The following is a 12045-nucleotide window of genomic DNA, read 5'->3' as shown; positions in this document are numbered from 1 at the left end:
ACAAGCACAACAGGAAGATCGGGTCCCCTTGCCAGTAATTAATCTCCCGCCTGAGTCTTCACCGTTGGTTTTAGTGCTTGTGAACGTCCCTGTATTGAACAAAGGCATGAGGGAGAACTATGGCCTATTTAAAAACAAGGCAACCCACTGGATTACAAGCAACACTTCAGTAGGCAATAAGATTTGGCAAGATATTATAATGGCCCGCAGAGTGTCCTGGATAGGCAGAACTCGAAAGAATATAACAGGGGACTGTATTATATTGAACTTTAATAGACCCAAGCCAGTTAGACGAATCCTCAGCGAGTCCATGTTTAACCCCAAGTCACGATGGAAGGGTATTGAGATTCTCCCACTTGACTACTTCTACAGGGATCTGAACAGACCCAATCTACGCAGAGAAATCGATCAGGGTTTTAGCAGGAACCACCATAAATCATCTGGGCAGGGGTGGGAATTTCCTAGAAAGTTCTTCCCAAATCGAACATGGAGAGGAATTGAAAGGCAGGCCTCAAGATACGAAGGGGTTAATCGTTACTCAGCTTTGAGTGAACTGGAAGGAGTCGACTGACGTCCAACTACTGAGGCTGGAAATATTTCTAGCGTGGGGGCAGAAACAGTGATAGAATACACAGCGGCAGCCAGCGAGGGAGACCGACGGCAGGAGATTTCCCCGCAGGAACCGGTGGGGACTCTCTCAAAGCAAGGGACGAGGTTCGCTTTCTGGAATATTGCGGGCCTTCGCTCAAAGATAAACGACCCAATCTGGTCTGATTTTATCAAGGACATAGATATACTATGCCTGCCAGAGACCTGGTCTCTCGATGCCGTTCATATTGATGGTTTTAAAACATATTATGTACCAGCCAGCTCTTCTCAACATGGGAGGTGTAAAGGTGGGTTGACTATCTATGTAACAAATTTGATGGAGGTGGTAACACTGAAAACGGTGAGTTCGTGTTGTAACTATCAAATCATTGTAATTCAGGTGACCCTTAAGGTTGAGGTAATTATCATTAACTTGTACAATAACATTGAGAAGGGTTTAGTTAATGACATGATAAATACCCTTAATAAGGTAGTAAGGAATTTGGTGGATAAATCAACGAGGGATTCCATTCTTATCTGGGGAGGTGACTTCAACCATTATCTTTGCAAACAGTACCAGAGCGGTTGTGGTGATCATGAAAAGTATAAATCTGAGAATCAACCTCATTTTTCCCACAATAACGGGGGTGACTCATTAAATGACATGATGGCCTCATTTGATATGGGTTTCGTTAACATACAAAGTAGGCCTCCAGTGGAGTTTAGCCCCACATATGTGGGGAGAGGGCACAGCACGCTGATTGATTTTATCACCATTACCAATTCCCGCTCACACCGGTTAATTGATTTTGCAACCCATATGATAGGGGTGAGTGACCATCTCCCACTCAGTTTTGGTATCCATCTTCCTAAAAATAAAGATTGTACATTGGTAGAGAGGTTGGCCTGGACAACCAACTGTACTTTAAGTAGACAAAATGGGTATGCTCTTAGTTGGTCTCAGAGTAACTCAGAGGTCACCAATATGAACATAATTAAACAAGCACTAACATCTATTAATAAATTTCTTCAGGATGAGGTATCACATTCAGAAGTTTTAGATTTTTTTTCTAATATTACAAGGATTATTAAAGCGAACCTACAGCGCCCCGTCAGAGATAGGAAACCACGTAGAAACGGGTGGTTTGACTCATCATGCACAAAGACCCATCTACAATTAAGGAGGGCTCTGAGTAAAAACCCGAGAAACCAGGCAGAAATTAAAATGTGTAGACATGAATATAACTTGGCAAGAAAGTTACGGAAACGTAAAATAAAGAATTATGCGTGGGCGAATCTATACGAGGCCTCTTTAAAAAGAGATAGTTCCTCCTTCTGGGCAGCTGTTAAGGCACCGTTCCTGAATTCAGGGGACTTGGCGAGAATGGAAGTAGCGATAACAGAAGATTCATGGATAGATTTCTTTGCAGAGGTCTATAATCCAGGTGGGGCATATAAACTGGTAGATATGGGGAGTAAAACCAAGGGGCGACAGGAGGATAATTTTGTTCCAGTTGATTTAGCAGTTACAGTAACTGAAATCTCAGACGCCATCACTCAGAGCAAGGGCAATAAAGCCCCGGGTGCAGATGGCATCCCTATAGACCTATTTAAATATCAGACTGAGCTATGGAAGCCGTTACTCACGCGTGTACTCGGTGCTAGTTGTGAGTTGGGCTTTATCGATACCTGGGCGGATTCTATCATCATCCCTATTTTTAAAAAAGGGGATCGGGAAAATCCCTCATGTTATCGCCCCATATCCCTCCTGGATTCTTTTATGAAAGTTACAGGGAGGATAATTCTGAATCGCCTGCAACAATGGGCTGATGACGTTAACATCTTATCCCCTGTACAATATGGATTTAGGGAGGGACGGGCACACTAGAGCAGGTCCTAAATTTCTCAATGCTCTTAGGTAAATATACCCAGGCTAAGGACGGCAAACTCTACGCAGTGTTTGTCGATCTAAGCGCTGCGTTTAATTGTGTTATCCATAACCGTTTGTGGCAGATCTTGAGAGACATGAAGGTGGAAGAGGTGTTAATCTCCTTTCTAAGACAACTTTACGCCGGGGCAAGGGCGAAAGTGAGATTTGGCACTAAAGGGGAATGCACTAAGCCTTTTTATGTAATGCGGGGAGTGAGACAAGGGTGCGTACTCGCCCCATTTCTTTTTAATTTGTATACTAACGATCTGGAAAAGGAATTGGTGGCTGAAGCACGTGATTCCCAGCGGATAAATCACCGACAAATTGTGTCCCTCTTGTGTGCGGATGATGCCGTGATTATGTCACGGACCCAAAGAGGCTTACAAACGGCACTGGATACATACTTAAACTTTATGGATAACAGGGGTCTAAAACTTAATGTTACCAAAACCTTTGTTATGACCTGCGGCAGATCTAGGAATAAAGAGTGTCGCTTGTTTGCTGGAAAGGAGAAAATTGTGCCAACCAAAACTTTTTCATACCTGGGCATTGTGTTAGAAGAAACTGGGTCTTGGGGGCCTGCCATTAGAAACAGAACAATGATGTTTAAGAGAGCTACAGCTGCACTCATGTCTTTCTCTAAAAAGATGGGGAAGAGACCTCCCAAAATTCTATAAAAAATTTACCAGGCTAAGTGCTTAAGCACTTAAGCACAGCCACTTACGGGGCAGGTATTTGGGGAATTTCCAATTCCACCCGCATACAAAAGGTAGAAAATGCATTTTTAAGATTTATTCTGGCAACTCCCGTTAGTTCCCCTGTATTTAATGGTCATGCAGAATTGGGTATTCGCTATGTGAGCGATCTTATTAGTATTCAACCACTCTTGCTCTGGCATAGAGTTTGGACATCGCCTGATCTCTTTTTAAATAGAAACATCATCAAGGATTGTATGGGGCTGGACAGGATCACTAGGATACCTTGGCTGATGTATATTTGTAAATTTACTAGGGATCTAAAAAGACCCGAGTTTTACCACCATCCTGATTCATTGAGCAAGATATCGAGGAAGGCTTTGAAGCAGTTATGTTGGTATCACGTAGAATCCCTTAGACTAGGAGTGGAGTTAAACAAAAAACTTGTAATACAGCATCAACTCTCCCTAGTCTCTTATACTATTCAGCCTTATTTAATTTGGTGTCTGGAGGGATTTGACCGTTATTTATTAACAAGATTCAGGTTTGATGTCTTTTTTCGCTTAATCACATTTCCTAAAGTAAACGATTGGGGAAGAAATCTGTGTAAATGCCCGTGCGATCACTTGTCCACCCAATCCACGCTGCATGTAATTTGCTTTTGTAAATTCTACACGGTGGAAAGATCTAGATGGACTAAGCCACTTTTAAAAAAACAAGGTACATGGAGACAATGCCGCCCAGCTTTACTGTTTTTAGTATCTTTAAATGATGTAAATTGTGTGGCCGTAATGCTGGGTTTTTTAAAAAGTATTTTAAGGAAAAGGAAAAGCTTAATTAATTTTTAAAAACATATGTATTTATTTTAAAAAAAACTATATCTGTATGATTCTTTTGCTTGTCCATGTAATGAACTTGTTGCTTTTATGATTTTATGTATTTTGAAATCGAATAAAGCTTTTTCATTCATTCATTCATTCTACCAGTTGATGAACGATTGAGTTAGAGTTCAATTGATTTTACTGTTTCAGTGAATGACTCTTCAAATGACTTGGTTGCTCCTTGGGACAGGCACAAGTGAGAGTCAAACTTGTGGCTTAAACCAGGCTCGAGTCTTCATTGGCATTCCACCCTATTCTGCTGATCTGTCCCAACACTGGGTGACCAGGCCTTCTTCAGGGCAGTTTCTAGAATTTGGAATACATTTGCACTGCACTTTTTTTCCAAACACTCAAACTGTTCTGGGAGTGGTGACTACAGTTAGTGTTATTTCTGTCTTCTTGTGACATTTTGTCACATAAAATTGATTGTATATTATTTGTTTTGTCATATGTGTGTTTGTTTTCCAGTGCTCCCATGAATGAGTCATTCAGTATTTACAAAATAAGACTAATGAAGGAAATCTTCTGTTGCGTAAATTATTTTTATTAATTCAAACTCTTTATTATCCATTAAACACATACAATGAAAGAGGCATATAATGTCATAACCATTAAACTAACTTCGGAAAAGATTTTTTTAAAACACAGAAAAAAAGGTATCTGCTTCTCAAGCCCCCCATAAGATATGCTTTTTCCTCTTAGTGTAAAATACTTTGTATATACATTAGCCAATATAAAAAAGGCGTAACCGTGTACAATATTACACTCACTTGAAATACAAATGTTATCCTTAGGGTATGGTGGGAAACTTGAGAAGAAGCGGCTCTTTTACTAAGCTTCGAGAGTCAATCAGACGGAGCAGTGAGAAGCTTGTACGCCGACTCAAGGGCGAGGCAATGCAGAATACAGCACCAATCAGCGCCGGGTAAGACATTTACTTTGTGTCGTTCACGACAATCTCTACATTTCAAAACATCTTGCTAGCTCTGATTCATAAGGTACTAGGCTTAAAATGTGTATTTTTACCTTGGACAGATCCATAAATCAATCAGAACCTTTCACAGTGTTGGGCCTTAGGACCCCCACTGAGCTGCCAAAGGACCCTAGTGCTATCCTGCAGCACATCTAGTTACTCCAGTAGAGAGCTACCTAAAGTTCTGCAGGTGCACCTCATTCAGGAGTGGACACTCATTGTCCTAATCGAAACAGAACTATAGTCACGCAGTTCTGCAAATATACCTCAGTTCTTGACCTGTAGCACCCTCATATTCCAGTATAGAGATTCACAGGTGACTTTGTCAATTCATCTCAGTCATGACCTACATCATTGTCTTGCTGTTTCAGTACTGCAACCTATACGCTGCACATTCCACCCAAGCAAGCTAATGCTGTATAGTGCCCCTGCTGTTCCAGCTTTGACCAATACACATCTTTTCTAGTGCATCCCAATACTGACCTGAGGCATCCGTGCTATTTTACTCTCACCCACATATATTCTGCCACTGTATTTCATACTTGGCCTTAAGTACACTCTGCAGTTAAAGAACTGAAACCAGTCACTGGTTTGCCAAGGCACCTATTGTAAGAAATTGGGTTACTCGTTGAGGAAGGTGAAACCCTACTCAAGCAGAAACCACAATCCTTGTCAGGGTGAAGTCACAAGCAAACCCTAAATAAGCATGTGTCAAACCTTGGGTAGCTTGGCAGAGAGCAGTCAGGCTTAACTTGGAGGCAATGTGTAAAAGTATTTACACAGCACTGTAAACAGTAATAAAGGGAAACATAACACAAGAAAAATCCCACTCACGTTTAGAAAAATAGAGTAAAATGTAATAGCTAATTAAAGACCAATATGATCCAAGTCCAATCCAAACCAAATCCAATCAATAAAACGGGAGTTATGCAATTTGAAAGAGTTAAGTGAAAATTAAGCCAAAAAGCACAAAATGCCAGCTTTGGATACCTGGTTATATTAGATAGGGATAAAGTCACAAGTTCAGGACCAAGAGGCTGCAGGGCTTGTGGTGTGAGGTCCTGCTTTGTTGCCTACACTCCCATCCACAAGAGGCTTACTATGTGAGGGCCTACCTCCAGGATGCATTGCATTGCAGCAGTTTTGATTAGGCTGCAGGCTGCGAGGGCAATGCAAATTCCTGGCAACAGGAAAGTCTATGCAGCAGTGGTGATGCGTCAGTTCTGCTCGGGGGTTGCCCGCGCAGCAGAGGAGATGCATCGGTTCTGCTGGGTCCATTTATGGCCTGGCAGAGCACATTTAGGCCCAATGCCAAGGGTCCTCGACTGGGGTGGCACCACGTGGCAGGGTAGGGCTCACAGATGGCAGAGTCCAGGTGCTGGGTTAAAGGTTGTTGGAAGCCTGTTATGTCCCTAAGGCTTCTGATCAGGAAGTCAGCCAACTAGCCCTTGGAGTCACTCTGAGGTCCTGGGTTTAGAGATGCAGGTTCAGTCCTTCTCACCCAGGCATGAGGTCAGTAGGCCAGCACAGCAGGGTAGCAGCCCTTTAGAGCAGCAGTCCAACAGAGTTGCAGTCCTTTCAGCAGCACAGGTTCAGAGGTGTACTGAAGAGTTAGTTCCCACCTGGTGCCCACTTTGAAGTAGGACAAGCGTCCAGAGGTGCTTGGAATGTCCTGCCTCCCTGCCTTAACACTAGATTGTCTGGGGTCACAATAGACTAGTGTCATACCCCTTTGTGAGAGTGCTCAGACAGGGCCTTTGTGATATGCAAGTTCGGTAGGTGACCGCTTCTCCCCCTGATTAACTCAGAGTGGCCATCCTGCTAATAACTAGCTTCCATTTGTCTTACTGCCTGGGAACAATACTCAAAGAACATCTGACAACTACACCTAGTCATGTGACCCAGGATACAGACAGCAGACACCAAATGGTTGGGACAAGAAAATGCCATATTACTAAAAGTGGCATTTTCATAATTGTTATTGAAAATACAACTTCACCATTAAAGTGGGCTTTGGACACCAAACTTGATATATCTACCTGCTCCCAATCGGAAGTTAGAGCTTGTTAAATGTAAAAAGGTAATTCCAATGTTATCCTATATCCTTGCAGTAGTGAAAAATTAATTTTAGGATTTTTCGCCCACAGGAAATGTAAACTTTAAAACTATATATCCAACTTTTGAAATACACTGCACCCTGCCCTCTGGGCTGGGTAGGACCAGCCCCAGAGGTGGCAACTGGGTATAATTCAATTCCACCATGTTTTAAGGAGAGATCACAAACACATAGCAGTGGTTAGCAGTGGTAAGGTGTGCAGAGTCCTAAGGCCAGCAAAACGAGATCAGCAAAAATGGAGGGGTGAAGCTTGGCGGAAGACCACCTTAAGGCTTACAGGTTCAAAACCTATATATTGGCTTGCAGCACACCCTGCTATTCAAGCACAGGAGCATACAAAAGCGGTGCTAAGACACCTTAGTGCTTACCTCAGCACCCATTGCTAAGGAACCAACACACAACTCTGTTAGTGACACTCAGTTCTCCCATCACACTACAAAGAATGTTTGATAGAATGATCACTGGAAAGTATTCACAGTGAAGGCCCTGTTAGCAAAGTAAAAAGTGGAATTGCTACTTTCATGCAGGGAGAACAAACTTAGCTAACCAGTGTGTCTTCGTTAAAAAAAATATAATTTAATTTTTTTTGCTTTTGGTGCAGGATGAAAAGGGCCAAATCGTTAACTGTGCTGAATGTGGACAGCAGGACATCTGCCGATCCTCTACAGGTGAGCACCAGGTATATGGTGGGTACATGAGCATGTGGGGGGTATCATTTCCTTAGGTGAAGATCAACTGCTCACCTGCTGCATGTGAGTGCTGGTGGGAGTGGGATGTATACCTCCTTTGATAATGACCTTGGATTTGTCTGAGTACCAGTTAATGGGGGTCAACAGCTTTGCTTACATTTGGCACCCACTAGCTTCCTATTCCCATTCTCCTTTATATCTGGCATGTACTTACTCATGAAAAGTAATAAAGGCTGTTTTCATTCCTTTATTTTTTGGCATTTATGGCAGGAAGGAAGATCTGTTGAGCAGTTGTTTATTTTTGTGTTGAATTGAATTGAATTTGGGTTTTGTAAAGCACACTTCTACCCTAAGGTGTCGTAGCGCTTAGGACGGGTGGGCGGGGACATCACTAGGAAATGCAAATTAGTGAAAGAGGAAGGTTTTCAGCAGTTTGCGAAACTTTAGTAGATCTGATTTGCTACGCAAAGAAAGGGGCAGGGAGTTCCAGCAGGAGGCAGCATTCCAGGAGAAGCAACGACCCCCCCCATCAAGCACATTTTATTTTCCGTGATACTGCAAGAAACGTTGTGCTAGAATGCAGATTCCTGGAGGGGTAGTAAGGGGTCACTAAGGAACAGATCATAGCAGGGCCTCCGTGCCACATAGCCACATTGGCTGGGTAGGAGTGGCATTCTAGAACAGGCACTATTGATTCCTTAGAATATGGTGAAGTCCCTGGTTTTTCCCGAGTAAAAAAGTATTGATATAATAATTAAATTGGTTTTCAAAGGTGGGATTGAGCAATTTGGTCAAGCCAAGGTGTGTGGGTAGGAGAGTACTATTTGGCTGACTGTGTTAAACATGCTTTTGGAAGTATACTCAGTGAATGCTAGAACCACTAGCTGAATTGCAGACAGTCATTAAAGATGAAAAGGTACTAGCTCATATAAGGAACCTCGTGTGAAATACATAATTTGTATAGACATGCATGTACGAATATCTGGGTGCAAAATATTGGTCACAAATTGCACCCAGTATTGTTGGGTCCAGTAAAGATTTTTAAGAACTGACCTATGTACTAATCGGTCTGCCCATATTACACAATTGGAGGCCATCACAACGATGATCGCCTTCTGGCCCAGCAGATCAGGAATTATCAGATTTACGAACACCAAACCCAATAACTCCAGGCCCAGAGACCTTGGGCACGGTCTCCTCTATAGAGATGTGGGGGCCACAGGGAGCTGCTATGCCCAGCCCTGCCTTCTTTCATATCGGAAGTTCCCCCTGTCTAAAGTAAAAGGAGGACTGCCCTCATGCCATCTCCCATCCTTTTCACTCCCTTCCATGGGCAATTGAAAAAGTCCCCACCTTATCCAAGCAGTTGATAAATGGCTGCCCATTTGGACTTGTCGATTTACCCCGGAAGGTGAGAAAATGTGGAATTGGGCCATGTATTCCAGGGACCGCATGTTATTTCCTATTCCAGAGATAAGCAACTTGTAATCCCCATTATTTTATGGGACTGTACTGGCCAATCGTGTATATTTCATCCCTGGTATCGCCCCAAGGAGATAATGGGAAACGTGTAATGGAGCCTTGGTGTCCTGTAGACAGTTCACCTAGGAACCTGGGCACTGGCTGTGGTAACCCACGAATGCATGTAGTCGAATATAAATGGAGACTGTATCCCAGTGAAAGATTCTGCCTCCACATCCATAAACATTCAAAGAATGTAAAAAGTATCCCCCAGGAACAACCTTGAGGCTTTAGTGGATTAGAATTTCTTGAGGGCAGGTACCTTTTGACAAAAAGCTCCACTCTTGAGAAAGTCAGAAATTAGGCTGACCTTAAAGTGTATCCCAACGATTGTGGAGTTGTTGCAATTGTCTTGTAGCTTGTACCCAGGTGTCACCCTGTTTTGCTGACAGGTTTTCTAGTGTGCCGCATCACAACAAATTGCACTACATGGGTCATTTTGCTTTGGATTTATTATGTTATAAGGTGATAGATGATTCCAAAGCATGCAAAGAGGGATTCATTGAGGGTGGATTGAAACCTGTGCTGATGCTTATGCAAACACGTTTTGACGGGCTGAAGACATGACATTAGTAGACGGTTTTTTACCTATTTTGGAAGTAGGGGTAAGAGGACATTTCTTGCCAGGCAAAGGACCATTTGATGATATGTTTAGAATGCCCTGAAAAAGTTAATAGTAGCAATCGGAATGCATTTTCTTTCAGTTTATGGTGTGGACATTGATATGGAGATATTCATGCCATGGAAGTCCTTAACTTCACGTGCCTGTGTACATGAACTGTAACATGTTGAATGCACAGTTTTTGAAAATAAGGAATTACGTGGAGGCTTTATTCAACTCTTACATGTGTCTCTTGCAGACGTCCAGAGGCTGCCTGGCTGATACCCGCTCACTGAGTTCCAGCACCCAGAATCTAACCTGTCAAGACTCCTTCTCTGGCTCCAGCTAGAACAGGCAATGAGAGACTTTAACCTGAGCGAATTACCCCATACAACTGCAACAGGACAAAATGCTGAGCGGGTAGAAATGGGGTTCACAAAAGCATCACGTCCTCAGGACAGCGCCTTCTCCTCCTCCACTCCAAAAAGTCTTCTGCTTGCCACTGCTAAATACACAGATACACCTCACCAAAGAATATGCTTGGGAAATACCGGTTACATTCGTTGACACTGCTTCAAAGATAATGCACTGCCTCCAGGACATTGGGCACAGAATTACCCACTGTGGTTCAAAAATCAACTTTCACATGTTTTCTTTACGTACCTCACTTCTCCAAATCCTTCAGTGCCTGGATTCAGTCCTAATATAGACAGTCTCACATTAGAGCTCTGAAAATAATGCAGTTACCCCGCCTTCAAAAGTAAGCTCCGGACTCGCCTTTTTCGTGAGACCACAGGATGCAAATAGAGCTTGGAAGCTTCGAGTTGAGAAGTTCTTAGTTGCTAGTACTTACTAAATGCACCTTACAGAAAAAACATCAAACACCTGGGAGACTGCTCCAGTGCTGCTCCTCGACCTTTTAGATGTAATCATTCACATGAGAGGAAGATGAATGTATGTGTATCATGTATGGCCTGGTGGTACATCACCATCCCCTGAAAGAAGAGGGCACTTATGAAAAGCAAACCGTTCTGTATATTTGGGAAGAAAAAAATATCCCTTCTGAACAGCACGGTTGACTGGCCTATGTGGCAATCTGGCAGCGCCACAAGGGCGGGTCTGAGAGGTCAGTGTATGCGCTGGCTTTTTTGCTGTTTGTGGGCCAGTTTTATGCACTGGTGGGCTGGTTTTTACTGTTAACTTTGCCTGCACAGGGGCATAGCTGCCACTGCTGCAGGAAGGGCAATGGCACCTCAAGCACAAAGGCATGCATTTAAAACACCTATATAGCTCGTCTTTAAATGTTCAAAACTACCACTATTTGTAAGTGTGGGCCATGTTTTTCAGCTGTTTGATTTGCTAATAGGGGACTACAATTATTTTGCTGCCTGGGCCCAATTTCTGTCCCAGTCTGACCCTGCTGAATAGCGATTATCTCTTTTTGACACCAATGGTACTTTTCAGACGGGGACACTTAGGGGCATATTTACAAAGTAGTGGTGGAGCGTGTCGTTAGCCTTCTAGGCTTAACGACATGCTCCGTCAGTTCTGAAATACAGGGCTGCACCATATTTACAAGCATATGGTGCAGCTTTGCGTTTCCCCTTATGCTGGCGCTAAGTTTAGTCTAGGCTAAGTCTAGCACCAACGCAGGCTTCCTTGCACCATAGTGCAGGGTAAGATTGTTTATGTGCAGGAAGGTCCCCCTTTCTGTACATGAACAATCTTTAAATGTCGCTTTGTAACTTCTATGTGTGCTGCTTAATGCAGCGCACACAAAAGTTGCAAAACGGCATTTTAAAAAAATGATTGTTTATGTACAGGAAGGGGGACCTTCCTGTACATAAACAATCATTTGCCTTTTGCTGATTTCATGTGTTCTAACCAGTCTTCCTCAGTCGAAACCTGAGAATTTTGGACTGGACAAACATGTTCTTTTCTGTGCTTATTAAGGTGAAGGCCACTCGTACACAACTTGTGGAGAGGCTAAACATTGGGGGCCTCATTTATGACGTCGTGCGTCACTTTTACACCGCCGGTGCGTCACTTTT

General features: G+C 43.0%; 1 protein-coding gene across 1 annotated transcript in view; it reads left to right on the top strand.

Moving 5' to 3' along the window:
- Positions 1-11679, top strand: part of KLC3 (kinesin light chain 3) — a 931842-nt gene extending 920163 nt beyond the window's left edge. The window contains exons 11-13 of the mRNA XM_078660896.1: positions 4889-5019; positions 7785-7851; positions 10254-11679. Of these exons, the coding sequence (XP_078517022.1) occupies positions 4889-5019; positions 7785-7851; positions 10254-10343 (288 nt within the window). The 3' untranslated portion in view covers positions 10344-11679. The remainder of the gene's footprint in view (positions 1-4888; positions 5020-7784; positions 7852-10253) is intronic.
- The last annotated feature ends 366 nt before the right edge of the window (positions 11680-12045 follow it).

This window comes from Lissotriton helveticus, chromosome 9 (genome assembly GCF_964261635.1).
Source record: "Lissotriton helveticus chromosome 9, aLisHel1.1, whole genome shotgun sequence".
NCBI classification, from domain to species: domain Eukaryota; kingdom Metazoa; phylum Chordata; class Amphibia; order Caudata; family Salamandridae; genus Lissotriton; species Lissotriton helveticus.
This window is presented reverse-complemented; position numbering and strand designations above follow the sequence as displayed.